Consider the following 17,307-nt stretch of genomic DNA (forward strand, 5'->3'; position numbering starts at 1 on the left):
TTTTCAAATGCTTATAAATACATCTTTTGAAAATAACAAGCTACTGTAGATGTGTGTACTGTAGAGCTTAATAATAATCACATTCTACAAAGTAACTAAATGAAGTTGTCAAATAAATGCAGTGGAGTAAAAGTATAGCAATATTTGCCTCTTAGATGTAGTGGAGTAGAAGTAGTAGAATTGAAAATACTAAAGTAAAGTACAAATACCTCAACATTGTACTTGTTAGCTTACTAGCTCACAACGTGGTGCATGAAGTGACGCGCTGTGACCTTGTATATCGGTATATTTTTGGGGGCGTGTGGCGCTGCCGTCGTGCGACGATTCAGTATCTTCCGTCTCAGACGTGCACATCGGCGCTGTGAGCTTCACACTGTGCACAGCTGCATGATGGGAAGCTGAGTTTTTAGCAGCCATTACGTCATTTCGGGTGTGACAGTACAGTACAGTGACAGCAGTACAGTAGCAGTACAGTAGAGGGACCCCCTGGGTATACCCCCACATGGTATAACTCTCATTTCTCAACCGTTTTGGACGCAGGGCGGCTTTCCTTTGAGCCTCTGGACTGCAGGACGGGGTCGGTCGCTTTGTCTCCTCCGAAACTAATCTCGCGAACCGCTGTACCCGGTCATCAGCGCTGAATCTCTTGCGTGAACAGAAACGCCTCAACTTGTCACATAATATTTAATATTTCTTTTGAAATAAATATATATATTTTATTATTATATTTTATAATGGAAGTCAGTGCAGGGGGTTCCCGATCAGGCTGAAATCGTGCCCACATTTGGAGTCATACAGATAATCAGGGGTGCCCCAAAAAGGTACCCGTAGATCACAAAGGCTGTGCAGGTAGAACACACACATGCCCCTAAAATGCCACTTGCATTAAGGTGACTTGATTGATTGACATCAATAAGGGCCCGTTAGCTCAAACCCACAATGCAACACTGGCCGCGTTCGTTCGGAAATAGCGCACTGAGGCGAGTGAGCTCCGGTGCGGTAATTCCGAACGCGCACACTTTGTTTTGAGCACAGAGGTCAGTAGCATTATAAATATATAAACAAGCCTATACCAATTCCATTTCCTCCCCTCTATTTTCCAACCCTTGTGCGCCGCTAGGTACATTTTTAAACAATTTTCAGTAGCTCTCGCAAGTCCTACATAAGTGTGGCCAACCCTGCTGTACATCATATCAGATTGATGTCACTGCAGGCTGGTCTCCACACACAGTCCAGGATCCACAAGGGAGGCTCGTTGTTCCCATGAGGATCCCCCAAAAACCTACTGTACAACCCCCGAAACGTCCAACGTCTAGCAGCTAGAATTGTCGTCCCGGATACGAATACAAGTAATTATTTTGTAATACTTTTGTTGAGTAACCACTTATTTTACTGCCTTAGATGCCTTAGATGCAGATGGATCTCCGATCTACACTTGTCAGCTGTCATTTATGCTTGCCGTTTTTGGCGATTTGCTGCAGTATTGGGTTAGACTGAACGTTGCATTCGTTCAGCCTAGTGTCAATTGGATGTTTTGGTACTCGGGTCAAAGTATAGGCCTCTCACAGCATTTCCCCGCCCCCTTTAAACGCCCCCTTTTGGAGATAGTGGTGTTGTATTTTTTGCGGTCCATAGGCTTCCATGTTAAAAGAGGTATTTTCACATGCCTATTATTTATTCTACTTATTTGAGTTGTTATACCATTGTGTTTTCTTCATATTATCATATTATCGAATGAAGACGGTATATATAAGCGGAGATACGTGGAGCGTAGCTCTGCAGTAAAATATTGCTATTGTTAGGCGAGACAGAGGGGATGGGAGGGGGGGGGGGGGGGTCGGGGGTTGGGGTGGGGTGGGGGGGGGGGGGGGGGGGGAGTGCTGCGATGCAGAAAGAGCGGAAAGTCGTCTTGACAGCTTTTCAGTGGCTGAGGCTGACGGCTGAGCCGGGGATGCTGGAGGGGAAAGTAGTGTGTAGCAGAGGGATGCCGTCAGGCCACGGCACAGCAGAGGGATGCCGTCAGGCCACGCCCCCTCAGAGGGATGCCGTCAGGCCACGGCACAGCAGAGGGATGCCGTCAGGCCACGGCACAGCAGAGGGATGCCGTCAGGCCACGGCACAGCAGAGGGATGCCGTCAGGCCACGGCACAGCAGAGGGATGCCGTCAGGCCACGGCACAGCAGAGGGATGCCGTCAGGCCACAGCAGAGGGATGCCGTCAGGCCACGGCACAGCAGAGGGATGCCGTCAGGCCACGGCACAGCAGAGGGATGCCGTCAGGCCACGGCACAGCAGAGGGATGCCGTCAGGCCACGGCACAGCAGAGGGATGCCGTCAGGCCACGGCACAGCAGAGGGATGCCGTCAGGCCACGGCACAGCAGAGGGATGCCGTCAGGCCACGGCACAGCAGAGGGATGCCGTCAGGCCACGGCACAGCAGAGGGATGCCGTCAGGCCACAGCAGAGGGATGCCGTCAGGCCACGGCACAGCAGAGGGATGCCGTCAGGCCACGGCACAGCAGAGGGATGCCGTCAGGCCACGGCACAGCAGAGGGATGCCGTCAGGCCACGGCACAGCAGAGGGATGCCGTCAGGCCACGGCACAGCAGAGGGATGCCGTCAGGCCACGGCACAGCAGAGGGATGCCGTCAGGCCACGGCACAGCAGAGGGATGCCGTCAGGCCACGGCACAGCAGAGGGATGCCGTCAGGCCACGGCACAGCAGAGGGATGCCGTCAGGCCACGCCCCCTCAGAGGGATGCCGTCAGGCCACGGCACAGCAGAGGGATGCCGTCAGGCCACGGCACAGCAGAGGGATGCCGTCAGGCCACGGCACAGCAGAGGGATGCCGTCAGGCCACGGCACAGCAGAGGGATGCCGTCAGGCCACGGCACAGCAGAGGGATGCCGTCAGGCCACGGCACAGCAGAGGGATGCCGTCAGGCCACGGCACAGCAGAGGGATGCCGTCAGGCCACGGCACAGCAGAGGGATGCCGTCAGGCCACGGCACAGCAGAGGGATGCCGTCAGGCCACAGCAGAGGGATGCCGTCAGGCCACGGCACAGCAGAGGGATGCCGTCAGGCCACGGCACAGCAGAGGGATGCCGTCAGGCCACGGCACAGCAGAGGGATGCCGTCAGGCCACGGCACAGCAGAGGGATGCCGTCAGGCCACGGCACAGCAGAGGGATGCCGTCAGGCCACGGCACAGCAGAGGGATGCCGTCAGGCCACGGCACAGCAGAGGGATGCCGTCAGGCCACGGCACAGCAGAGGGATGCCGTCAGGCCACGGCACAGCAGAGGGATGCCGTCAGGCCACGGCACAGCAGAGGGATGCCGTCAGGCCACGGCACAGCAGAGGGATGCCGTCAGGCCACGGCACAGCAGAGGGATGCCGTCAGGCCACGGCACAGCAGAGGGATGCCGTCAGGCCACGGCACAGCAGAGGGATGCCGTCAGGCCACGGCACAGCAGAGGGATGCCGTCAGGCCACGGCACAGCAGAGGGATGCCGTCAGGCCACGGCACAGCAGAGGGATGCCGTCAGGCCACGGCACAGCAGAGGGATGCCGTCAGGCCACGGCACAGCAGAGGGATGCCGTCAGGCCACGGCACAGCAGAGGGATGCCGTCAGGCCACGGCACAGCAGAGGGATGCCGTCAGGCCACGGCACAGCAGAGGGATGCCGTCAGGCCACGGCACAGCAGAGGGATGCCGTCAGGCCACGGCACAGCAGAGGGATGCCGTCAGGCCACGGCACAGCAGAGGGATGCCGTCAGGCCACGGCACAGCAGAGGGATGCCGTCAGGCCACGGCACAGCAGAGGGATGCCGTCAGGCCACGGCACAGCAGAGGGATGCCGTCAGGCCACGGCACAGCAGAGGGATGCCGTCAGGCCACGGCACAGCAGAGGGATGCCGTCAGGCCACGGCACAGCAGAGGGATGCCGTCAGGCCACGGCACAGCAGAGGGATGCCGTCAGGCCACGGCACAGCAGAGGGATGCCGTCAGGCCACGGCACAGCAGAGGGATGCCGTCAGGCCACGGCACAGCAGAGGGATGCCGTCAGGCCACGGCACAGCAGAGGGATGCCGTCAGGCCACGGCACAGCAGAGGGATGCCGTCAGGCCACGGCACAGCAGAGGGATGCCGTCAGGCCACGGCACAGCAGAGGGATGCCGTCAGGCCACGGCACAGCAGAGGGATGCCGTCAGGCCACGGCACAGCAGAGGGATGCCGTCAGGCCACGGCACAGCTGAGGGATGCCGTCAGGCCACGGCACAGCAGAGGGATGCCGTCAGGCCACGGCACAGCAGAGGGATGCCGTCAGGCCACGGCACAGCAGAGGGATGCCGTCAGGCCACGGCACAGCAGAGGGATGCCGTCAGGCCACGGCACAGCAGAGGGATGCCGTCAGGCCACGGCACAGCAGAGGGATGCCGTCAGGCCACGGCACAGCAGAGGGATGCCGTCAGGCCACGGCACAGCAGAGGGATGCCGTCAGGCCACGGCACAGCAGAGGGATGCCGTCAGGCCACGGCACAGCAGAGGGATGCCGTCAGGCCACGGCACAGCAGAGGGATGCCGTCAGGCCACGGCACAGCAGAGGGATGCCGTCAGGCCACGGCACAGCAGAGGGATGCCGTCAGGCCACGGCACAGCAGAGGGATGCCGTCAGGCCACGGCACAGCAGAGGGATGCCGTCAGGCCACGGCACAGCAGAGGGATGCCGTCAGGCCACGGCACAGCAGAGGGATGCCGTCAGGCCACGGCACAGCAGAGGGATGCCGTCAGGCCACGGCACAGCAGAGGGATGCCGTCAGGCCACGGCACAGCAGAGGGATGCCGTCAGGCCACGGCACAGCAGAGGGATGCCGTCAGGCCACGGCACAGCTCCGTTTAACAAGGCCCACAGATGAGCCGCGCCACTACACACTGCAGCCATGATGAGGGAGGAAGGGAGGGAGGGAGGGGGGGAGTGCTCTAGTTTTTGTTTATTTTTTTTTACTTAAGTAAAAGTAGCAATACCAATAAATTGCAATACTCAAAAATGTACTTAGCTAAGAGTAAAAGCAAAAAAGTATTAGATCAAAATACTATATTTTAAATTGCCAAGGATGCCCCCCCTCCCAGCGAGAGTTTTTCCTCATCCAGATCGGCTATTTTTGCTGTTTGTGAGGACGCACACACGGCCGCTCGTTATTACGCGGCGCAGAGAAATGTGTTATTTTGAGGGTCGGCTTGGCACTTTTTGGCACATTCTGTTGCCCCCCTCGGCGTGTTGCCCCCCTCGTCGTGTTGCCCCCCTCAGCGTGTTGCCCAACTCGCAGTGCGTATTGCGCGTATAGGTATAGCGACGGCACTGGGTAATCCTCTCCAGGGCCAGCGAGGTGCCATCGGGCAGGGTCGGTGAGATTCCGATCGAAGCGTGTGTCGTGATGCGCTGAATGGAGAGACATCTCGGTCACACCCTCTCGCTCCTCCCCTCAAGGAATTCGCAGCCCTTGGTTGATGCACAACCACACTTGTTTCTTAATTGTTCTCGTTTTCCCCGCAACCTCAGCAGCGACCATATGCAGTGTTGATTTTGTCGACTATAACATTTTGTCGACTATAAACTAGTGGTATCGGTACCACTAGTGGTACCGGTACGACTAGTCGTACCGGTACGACTAGTCGTACCGGTACGACTAGTGGTACCACTAGTCGTACCGGTACGACTAGTGGTACTTGAGCCCCCCTCTGGTGGTACACAGAGGAGTCGCCCAAAAAAGGAGAAAAAAGACCAAAGTGGAATGAAATATTTATATTACTAGGCCTACAGGCAGTTCTTCTGACCTAGTGATTGGTTGAAACAGGCTCTCCAGCCGTGCTGAAATGAGCATGACGGCACACCTAGCCGCTAATAGAAGATTTGAGAACAGATTAATCACATTAGAAATATCATCAGTTGTGCTGATTAGTGATTAGACGTTAGAAGAGTTTTGTCAGAGCAGCAGTGTGGAGTTTATCTCCCTGAGGCTGTACCTCTATACATTAATAATTCCACCGGCTTATATTGGTAACTAAAATGTGTAATCAATTCATGAGTAGATGAAGACCCCAAGTGGTGAGGTCAGGAAGTTCATGTACAATACATTATTCATTATATTAATTAACCCATTTTGGGCGGGAACCCCTTTTGGTGTTAGCATTATGTTATGCTTTAGCTATTGAAAAATAGCAGATCTACAAGCTCATAGCGCGCCACCGAGTGGCGCGCTACGCGCTTGTAGGTCTGCTATTTTTGAAAAATCGAAGAACGACATGACATAGAAACATAGCTTTTTCAGAAAACTGTCAGGATGTAGAAGACATTTTTAGAATCTGATCTCAGGTCAGAATGGGTTATAGCTTATTAGTGCAACTGTGCCAACCAATTACAATCTATCTGAGGGATCTCAGATAATTAAAAGCTAATTGGGGTAAATGTGTTTATTCTGAAGGAAATGCATCACCGAGAAGATGTGACGGGAATGCATTGAGGTATCCGAACAGAACAGGAAGGGCTGTTAGATCTAACTTAGTCACAGAGCGTTGGAGTCAGGCTTCATTCAGTCAAATGTAAAGCCCTAAACCACACCAAAGGGTCACCATGCAACTCCTTGGGTCCAAACGGTTGCAAAGAGTTAACGCTGAAACCGTCTTGACCCTTTGGTGTGGTTTGGGGCCGTTGAATTCCATTGCGTTGAATCGCTCGGGTCAACGTGGGTCAACGTGCAACAAGACATACCACACCGCTAAAACCGTCTGTGGTTAGGGCTTTAGAGCAGGGGTTCTCAACGTTTTTGGCCGGGGACCCCCGGAAATGCTTTGGCAATGTCTCGGGACCCCCGCCCCGCCCCCTCCCGACCCCCAATATAAATTGACTGCTACAATAACCTTAATAATAGAGACAATACACCATAACTAAATACTGAAACCAGATATAATCATTAGGGAAGGTGTATGCATGTACTATGTGTACTATATGTAAACTCTTCTTTTCCACTTTCCAGCCATGCAGTTGCAAAAAATATATATATATATATATTTTTTTTTTTGGAAAATAATTTGGGGACCCCCCAAAATAATTTGGCGACCCCCCGAGGGGTCGCGACCCACGGGTTGAGAACCCCTGCTTTAGAGTCAGAGGACCAGGGAAGCTCAGCTGCGTAAGTTGCTTATAAAGGTGTTATTATTTACGTTCAAGTGCTCTGAATACAGTCATTATGTTTTGCTTATGCAGTCGCCACATCAGTGAATGAATCGTGCAGTGGATATTGTGCTTCTCTGTCAACAGTTAACACCCCCAACGCCCAGGACGAAGTTCTTTGTCTTTTCTATTAGTAACGCCCGACGCCCAGGACGAAGTATTGTCCAAAAGACGAAGTTTATTGATATGAGAACGGATCGCATGGCTCTACAGCCTGGAAGCGACTGTTGGGCAATCCTCGGTGTTGCGTAAGAGTGAGACGTCATCGGAAAACTCCCTCCCCCGTTTAGCTGATGAAAACGAACATCTTAAAACGTTAATAACTCGCGATCTAAATCATCCCGTCTAATTATGAAAAAAGATCCTGTGTTAGACGGCGCTCCGCGGTCCAGTCGCTAGTCGCGATAGATTTATTCTTACCTCCCGTTGTTGTCGATCGACTCTAGAGTGGTGTGGCTATCGTTAGCTGCTACACACACATTCACAACAACATCCGGTCCGCCCGGAAAAGGGGTCCGCGTTTATAAATCGAATGGGCGATATAATGTAATGGATTAAATAACCCCAGGAAATGAAAGTGTTAATTACCTGATAAACGCTTTCAACTCGTTGCTATCATGTTTAGCTAATAGCATACCGATTGTTGCTACCAAACGCTTTCAACTCGTTGCTATCATGTTTAGCTAATAGCATACCGATTGTTGCTATCATGTTTAGCTAATAGCATACCGATTGTTGCTATCATGTTTAGCTAATAGCATACCGATTGTTGCTATCATGTTTAGCTAATAGCATACCGATTGTTGCTATCATGTTTAGCTAATAGCAGACCGATTGTTGCTACCAAATGCTATCCTCTGGAAACACGGGTCAGAACGACATGTAGGAAGGATGCAGTGTTGTTTTCGTCGACTAAAACTATGACGAAAAATGTTCGTCGACTACCTTTTTTCACTGTTGAAAACTAAATGGAAACTAAATGAAAACTAACCAATGATGACTAAAAATAAGACTAAATATACTGACAATTTTGTCAACAAATAAAAACTAGACTAAAATGTTAGGAAGGGACTAGTGGACAAGAGATCCAGTATAAGTCATTTTTCACTTGGTTGCATGCTGAAAATAGCCGATCTACAAGCTCACAACGCGTCGCGCTGCGACGCATTGTGAGCTTGTAGATCGGCTATTTTCAGCAAGTGTAAAAACAGTCATTACGACGGCATCAAGGCCCGCTAAAATACATTTTAGTCGACTAAATCAACTGTAGATTTAGTCGACTAAAATCTTATGATATTTAGTCGACTGAAACTAGACTAACACTAAAACATTCCAGGTGACTAAAATGTGACTGGAACTAAATTAAAGCTATTGAAGAGACTATGACTAAAACTAAAATCAAAATGTGCTGCCAAAAACAACACTGGTAGGATGTAGAAGAATGTATGTTACGTGAATGAATGTGTGTGTTTACTAGAAAATAAATGGCAAAATGACAAGTGGTTGTTTGCAAACAGTAATATAGAGAGTAATATCGTTGGTCTTTATTACCTGGTGGGTGAATCAGGTTAAACAAAGCTATGAAAAGGTACCGTATAATTATAACCGTTCAAGCAGCATAATTGGCTTAGGAATGGAACAACAAGGGCTTGTGTATTTTAACATCAGTTATTATGGTGGTACTTGGAGAGACAGATATTTTCAACCTACCTGTTGTGGCTCTTTGTTGGTTCCAAACATTTCTACCTTATAGCCAACAAACCCACTGATGCACCTTAGGGACTATGGATGTACGCAGATCAAAGAAACAGATTGTCCAGGTTCAATGTCATTTTTGTTTGTATTTACTTTCCTTTAAAGTGCAGTGATGGTACATTACAAACAGCTCCTTCTGGCATTGTCTGTCCTGTGTTGTCTGTCTGGTAAAAACTGGTTTGTCCACCAGGTGCATGCCGCTCCCCAATCACCCAGGCCTACATATGCTCTCCATCAATCAATTAGGCCTGGGGAGGCGTGCCCTTGGTGTCCAAACAGTGATTCAATTACATAACTAGAAAAAGTGCCCTTCTGGGCACAGGTCTCCACCAGGAGGATAGGACTGTGTGAGATGTTTGGCAAAATGTTTAGGAGTAATATAAACATGTTTGTTTGTTTTAGTTTTTTGCAACAATTTTCTTCATTTTGTTGAGGAAATGCAGAGCCACTCATAGCATCTCTGAGGATAGAATTCTGGATGAGCAGGACATATCCAGCATTTTGAACGAAACGGGCCACTCCTGAAAACGTTGGAAGGCAATCTTAGCCAATCTGTGTAGAATCTGAGAAATCCAACAGACTCGTCTTGATCACATGACTACAGAGATCATGTGGACCAATTTGCGTGAGATTTGGATGAAATCTGTGCGACTAACATAAGCAATGTGTTTTGCAGAAATCGGCCTCATGGTGGCGCTATAACCGGCAGATGTGGAGGGATGCAGGGACAATGTTTTTCCATGGCCTCTAGGGAGTGCGCGTACATAAGTTGTATACAGATCAATGCAGTTATAGCTAAAAACCGGAATTGGCCTGTTATAGCGCCACCGTGAGGCTGATTTGGGGGAAAAAATTGTGGCATGTCGTCCTCGGCCTAGTGGAAATGTGCGTGTATAATTTCACAGAAATTGCACACTGTTTGTGATTTGTGGCATTTTGTTCGAAACGGACCAATCGTGTGAGCTTTGGAAGCCAATCTTAGCCAATCAGGATGGAAGATGGGAAATAGTGCTGCTCCGTGTTGATCACATGACTATGGAGATAGTGTATACCGAATTGTGTGATGTATGGATAAAATGTGTACGAGTAATCTACATAAATGTGTTTTGCCTAAATCGGCCTCATGGTGGCGCTATAACAGGCCGTTGAGGAATATTTGGGGCAGAGGTTCGTCGTTGGCATCCAGGGAGTGTGTGTGCAAAGTTTGGCATGGATCGGGCCAACGGTGGCAGAGATTAGCTGGTAACGGACGGACGGAAGGACGGACGGACGGACGGAAGGAAGGACACACACACACACGGACGGAGTGCAAAACATACTCTCTCCCCATGCCTTCGGCCTGGTGGAGACAATAACCCACCAAACCAATACCCAATAATGCCACATGATAACTACAACAATTGTGATAATAATAATAATAAATAGACATACAAAACAGTGAGGATGGCTTCTACACTACCAAAAGTATAGAAAGTACTCATTGTGCAGAATGTCACTCATTTCAAGATTTAAAATGTCTACAAATATGGTGGTTAATGTATGTTTCTTTCGTCTACAAAGTAGTGCTGTAGTTTCAAATGAATCTAGTGGAGTAAAAGTACAATATTTGCCTCCGAGTTGTAGTGGCGTAGAAGTCGAAGTACTGGAAATTGGAAATACTAAAGTAAAGTTACAAATAACTTGTACTTAAGTACAGTACTTATAAGTAAATATACTTAGTTACTTTCCACCACTGGATATAAAATAAGCAGCAATAATTAATGCCAGCAAACCCGACACCCGCCTCGGCATGTAAGTGTATGCCTTCGGGGCACACGCACGCGCGCGCACGCACGCACGCACGCACGCACGCACACGCACACGCACACACACACACACACACACACAGACACAGACACAGACACACACACACACACACACACACACACACACACACACACACACACACACACACACACACACACAGCGATAGAGACAGACCTTCAGAGGCTGTAGTTTCTTATACATCTCATCTACTTCCGTGCACTCCAAAACACCCCTGGGCCACGCCCCCAGGTGGAGCCTGGGGGTGTGGCCCTCGATCTCCCCGACCTAGTAGGAACTCGGGGCGTCAATCTCCCCAGGGGGGGGGCAGCGGAAAGGCCAATTATACAACAGGTCGTTTCGAGGAAGCAATCCGATTGGTTGAAACAGCCTTCTAGCCGTGGTTCAAACGAGCACCACTCCACACCTAATCAAAACAAAGAATTCAGCTGCTCTGTTCTCCCAGAGCGCTAGCAAACTCGGTGGCTAGGCTAGCTAGTTTCTTGGGACATTTGTGGTCGTAGTTTTTTTTCAGCGATTTTCTTAGTTTTAAGGTTAACTGATGTATAATTGCAATATTACACTGGAGGGGGTGGTTTAACGTCATTTCTGCGTTGCTTTCGGAACTCGCCCTGCGGGCTCGTTCCTGCAGCATCGCAGGCGTGCATTAAGGACGTTAAACCACCCCCTCTCGTGTAATATTGCTTAAGCCAGGCTTACCTGTGTCGGGCTAATGTCATGACATTTCACCACTGGAAGAAACTGCAGTCACTCATTGTTAATAGTATTTGTAGTAGATAACAGCAGCACAATTAGAAATTTGCACCCTATATGGCCAGAAAAATAGTCTGTGTGTTTGACTAGGGTTTGACTGGACTGCTGAATTCCTACAATGCCCATAATGCTTTGGTGCACTGGCCCTCCTTGTGGAGAGGGGGGGGGGGGGGGTGAGTGGAGGTGTGACTTTGTAGTCCAGGAAGGAAGTGAGACCACATTTTCATGGCAGCTTTTTGGTCATAAAAAGTGTTTCTTGTGTCCTAAATAGGCATGTCACGATTCACTCAACTCACAATACGATTTGTATCACGATATGAGGTTCACGATACGATTTTTCACGATATTAAAAAAATATATATTTTAAAGAAAAATTACTGTTTTTTTAATTTTATATAATGTATCTTCCCCCCTGAGACGTTTTATTTAACTACATTGCAAAATAAGTAGCATTACTTTTGACAGTGCAGAAACATAATTGCCTTCCTTGATGAGCATCAACGACCATCATCACCTCTACAGTCACAGACACACACAGCTCCCCTCTACAGTCACAGACACACAGCTCCCCTCTACAGTCACAGACACACACAGCTCCCCTCTACAGTCACAGACACACACAGCTCCCCTCTACAGTCACAGACACACAGCTCCCCTCTACAGTCACAGACACACACAGCTCCCCTCTACAGTCACAGACACACAAAGCTCCCCTCTACAGTCACAGACACACACAGCTCCCCTCTACAGTCACAGACACACACAGCTCCCCTCTACAGTCACAGACACACAAAGCTCCCCTCTACAGTCACAGACACACAAAGCTCCCCTCTACAGTCACAGACACACAAAGCTCCCCTCTACAGTCACAGACACACACAGCTCCCCTCTACAGTCACAGCCACACACAGCTCCCCTCTACAGTCACAGACACACACAGCTCCCCTCTACAGACACACACAGCTCCCCTCTACAGTCACAGACACACACAGCTCCCCTCTACAGTCACAGACACACACAGCTCCCCTCTACAGGCACAGACACACACAGCTCCCCTCTACAGTCACAGACACACACAGCTCCCCTCTACAGTCACAGACACACACAGCTCCCCTCTACAGTCACAGACACACACAGCTCCCCTCTACAGACACACACAGCTCCCCTCTACAGTCACAGACACACACAGCTCCCCTCTACAGACACACACAGCTCCCCTCTACAGACACACACAGCTCCCCTCTACAGACACACACAGCTCCCCTCTACAGTGCTCTACTACTGAAAGTGACTATCATTTCTCTCCAAAAGCACTTGAATATGATGGAATATGACTAAAGCTCACATTCGAATCGATTCATATCGTTGGGATTAATATGGATATATATCGATATACGATATATCGTTACATGCCTATAGTCCTAAACATCATTAAAATAAGCTCTGGGTGCAAAAGGGGTGAAGTGGCCCTTCTTCAAGGGGAGTTCTCAGAGTTACTAGAGGGGGGGGGGGGGTGCTGCTAAATGTTTCTGTGAATTATCTGTGTATTGAGGGTTTACAGGGCGGCAGCTGCAACGACGTGCCCAGAAATATAGGGACGCCACGCAACGTAGTTCCATCCACCCTATTACAGCCTCCTAGTTCCTGCATAAAAGCTACCCACCCATATTAAATGAGTCAGGTTTCATGGGAGCCTTTCTGGGGCTGCTCGGGCCTTCACGCTTGTGTTGGCAGCAGAGGGGGGGGGGGGGGGGGGGGGGTAGGAGGAGGAGGAGGGGGGGGGGGGGGGGGGGGTAGGAGGAGGAGGAGGGGGGGGGGGGGGGGGTAGGAGGAGGAGGAGGGGGAGGAGTGCTGTTTGTCCAAAGAACCAGACTCTTAACAGGTTCACTGGTGCGAACGGGGATCTCCGTCCCGTTTGTTGTGATAACAGCAACAAACCAAACCATCCTTGAGTGTTAATAATATTGTACTTGTGGAGGAGTGTAGAAAAAATCTACCCAAGAAAATTCTTCCTTTGTTACATGAGCGTCGGCGGCGTTGCTTTGATTTGCAACGGGTGTTGACTTAACGATTGCGTTTGGTATTTTGATTTCATTGAAAGTCACCGCGGTCATGATTTATTTAAATGCGTTGCTCAATAAAACGTCACATCCAATGCGTTTTATATTCTGATGCTTTACTGCTATCCACATCCTGCATTATTCAACCATACCACTATTAACCCATGTTGGGCGGGAACCCCTTCTGGTGTTAGCATCACGTTATGCTTTAGCTATTGAAAAATAGCAGATCTACAAAATAGCAGATCTACAAGCTCATAGCGCGCCACTCGGTGGCGCGCTATGAGCTTGTAGGTCTGCTATTTTTGAAAAATCATGAACATGTGGTGCAAAGCTTTGAATATATACTCTTTCAGAGCGAACGTTTTTAACTCAAATCTTTGCTTCTGGGGATCCCTGCAACAACATATTTGTAGGTCTGCTATTTTTGAAAAATCGAAGAACGACTGACATAGAAACATAGCTTTTTCAGAAAACTGTCAGGATGTAGAAGACATTTTTAGAATCTGATCTCGGGTCAAAATGGTTTAAACTGTAGACATTGCCAGTCAAGCACACAGCAGTCTGTGCAGCAGTGTGGATCAGAGGGGCTATAGAGCATATAGCAGAGGTCTTCTGGACCCACTGAAAACGCTCCGATTCAGTTATTCCCCCCAAAGAGATTTACAAAAATATGTACATCAATTATTCTAAGTCTAGAATCAAGCCATCCAGGATCCTGGTGAATCATGACCATTAAGCCGGATTCTGTAAATAAATAAATAAACATAAATAAATAATAATAATAATGTGATATACTATACATTTAATAAAACACCCTTTGTTTATCGTTTTTCATTTTCATTTCTTTCGCAGAATCAAAGGTTTTATGGTCATGACTCGCCAAGGTCCTGGATGGTTTGATTCTAGGCTTAACCCATTTTGGTGTTAGCATTATGTTATGCTTTAGCTATTGAAAAATAGCAGATCTACAAGCTCATAGCGCGCCACCGAGTGGCGCGCTACGAGCTTGTAGGTCTGCTATTTTTGAAAAATCGAAGAACCACTGACATAGAAACATAGCTTTTTCAGAAAACTGTCAGAAATAATTGATATAAATCTCTTTGGAAAAAAACAACAAAATGAATGGCGGAAACATCAAACATGCCGATGATCAACAGGCCGATCAAACATGTCTATGGATTCACAACACATGCAATGGGGGGGGAATGGTGACTCTTAGTGTTCTGTTGCATAACATCACACTAACCCGTCTGTGTGACTAACCCTCTGTCTCTGTGTCTCTCTCTCCCGATAGGGGGTCGACTCCTGTTCCTGGCGGTGGTGTGGCTGCGCCTCGCGCCTCCGGCCTCCGGCTGCCCCGCCAAATGCGTGTGCTACAGCGAGCCCAGGCCCACCGTGGCCTGCCAGCAGCAGGGACTGTCCTCCATCCCCACGGAGATCCCCGTGCGGAGCCAGCGGATCTTCCTGCAGAGCAACAAGCTGACGGTGGTGGGCTCCACCAGCTTCAACACGTGCCAGAACCTCACCGTGCTCTGGCTCTACTCCAACAACATCAGCCACATCGGCGCCGGGGCCTTCGACGGCCTGGAGAAGCTGGAGGAGCTGGACATCGGGGACAACGGCGACCTCCGCACCATCAGCCCCACGGCCTTCCGCGGCCTGACCAAGCTGCACACGCTCCACCTGCACCGCTGCGGCCTGTCGGAGCTGCCCGTGGGCGTGTTCCGCGGCATGTTCTCCCTGCAGAACCTCTACCTGCAGGACAACAACCTCCAGACGCTGCACGGCGACACCTTCCTGGACCTGGCCAACCTCACGTACCTCTACCTGCACAACAACAAGATCAGGGTGGTGACGGACAACATGTTCCGCGGGCTCATCAACCTGGACCGACTGCTGCTGCACCAGAACCGGGTGGCCCACGTGCAGCCCAGGGCCTTCGGGGACCTGGGCAAGCTCAAGTCGCTGTTCCTGTTCTTCAACAACCTGACGGTGCTGACGGGGGAGACCATGGACCCGCTGGCGTCCCTCCAGTACCTCCGGCTGAACGGGAACCAGTGGATCTGCGACTGCCGCGCCAGGACCCTGTGGGACTGGTTCAAGCGCTTCAAGGGTTCCAGCTCTCAGCTGGAGTGCTACCTCCCCGCCACGCTGGAGGGCAAGGACCTGAAGGGCCTGAAGAGCGACGACCTGGAGGGCTGCGTGGTGGTGGAGCCCACGCAGACGCAGACCAACGTCTTCGGCAGCTCCTCCAAGACACACTCGGGTAAGTTCCCCTCCACAGAGGAGAATCCCCCGGGGGAGGGGGCCGTCCCCAGGTGCTGCCTGGGGGACAACGACAAGTCCTCCATCCTCTCGGGAAAGAGCCGTCAGATCACCAACAACCCCCTTAAGGAGAAGGAGAACATTTCCAAGACCAAGTTCAAGGAGCCGGAGCGAACGAAAAATGAGACCCGGAACAAGCAGAGCGACGGGCCTCTGGGGACCTTGTCCAACACCCTGGAGACAGATCTGGAGAACCTAAATCCCGACCTCATAGACAATCTGGAGCCCTCTGCGGCGCCGAACAAGAAGAAAAAGAAGTGTTCCAAAAAGCCCAAATCGGACAGCCAATGTCTCAAAGCCCAGGGATCCTCAATTCATGCGCTGCGACTTCCCCTCGTTTCCGTGATCTGGATTTCTCTAGCCATGTCTTAGGGCTCCGGATCCTGGATTTCTCTAGCCATGTCTTACGGCTCCGGATCCGGATCCGGATCCGCAGATTGTTAATGCTCATGACAATGATACAGAATCCACAGTGACTTCTAAAGCAGGCAGAGACTGAAGGTCAAGAGGTCATGTTGCCCACCCCACCCCCCCCACCCCACCCCCTCCTTACGACAGGGGTATGGACAAACAACAATGAAGATGTTAGAGTACATTTAACAAAATGGATGCCTTTACAGAAAACTTCAGATCTGATGTATATAATGAATTGGTGCCCAAAAATTGTTTGTTCTTATATGTACTTAACTGTACTGTGTCTAAGCTACACGTTGGAGACCCTCGGCCCTTCTTCCCAGCCCCCCCCCCCCCCCCCCCCCCCTCCATAAAACAAGCTTTTACTGCAAAGACAGTGACTGCCTAGACAGACAGAGACTGTTGGAAAAATGAAATAAAAAAATACATGGAAAAAAAGAATTAAAAGAAATTTACAGGAAATTAAAAGCCGAACGCACACAAAGAATGTTTGGGTCCGTTTATCAAAGAAGAATGATCTCCATTACCCATTATTTATTCAAAAGTGATGCATTTGTTGGGTACTGTTATGTTTTTTTGATAAAGTAAAATTCAGTAAAAAGACAAAATGTTGTTTTCGCCCCCCCCACTTTCAGTTCAAATTGTCATGGCAGAAAGGGTACGCGGGGAAGCATTTACTGAAATAATGCTGCTGGACTGATCAGAGTATACGATGGAACCATAGATATGCATTTTATTTTAGTTGTGTACAAGTATGAATATATTATAAATAAAAGTTCTTATTTCGTAGACCTTTTCCCGATATCGTTATTTCCAGGTATATATTAACCCATTCTGGGCGGGAACCCCTTTTGGTGTTAGCATCATGTTATGCTTTAGCTATTGAAAAATAGCAGACCTACAAGCTCATAGCGTGCCACCGAGTGGCGCGCTATGAGCTT

The 17,307-nt window shown here is 50.0% G+C and overlaps 1 protein-coding gene across 1 annotated transcript in view; it reads left to right on the top strand.

Moving 5' to 3' along the window:
- rtn4r (reticulon 4 receptor) overlaps window positions 1–16,324 on the top strand; it is a gene marked incomplete at both ends in the record, with an annotated part of 25,223 nt that extends 8,899 nt beyond the window's left edge. Inside the window, one exon of the mRNA XM_079515987.1 lies at window positions 14,922–16,324. Coding sequence (XP_079372113.1) covers window positions 14,922–16,324 — 1,403 coding nt within the window. The remainder of the gene's footprint in view (window positions 1–14,921) is intronic.
- Between the last annotated feature and the right edge of the window lie 983 nt (window positions 16,325–17,307).

This window comes from Electrona antarctica (genome assembly GCF_951216825.1).
Source record: "Electrona antarctica genome assembly, chromosome: 12".
Lineage (NCBI taxonomy): Eukaryota > Metazoa > Chordata > Actinopteri > Myctophiformes > Myctophidae > Electrona > Electrona antarctica.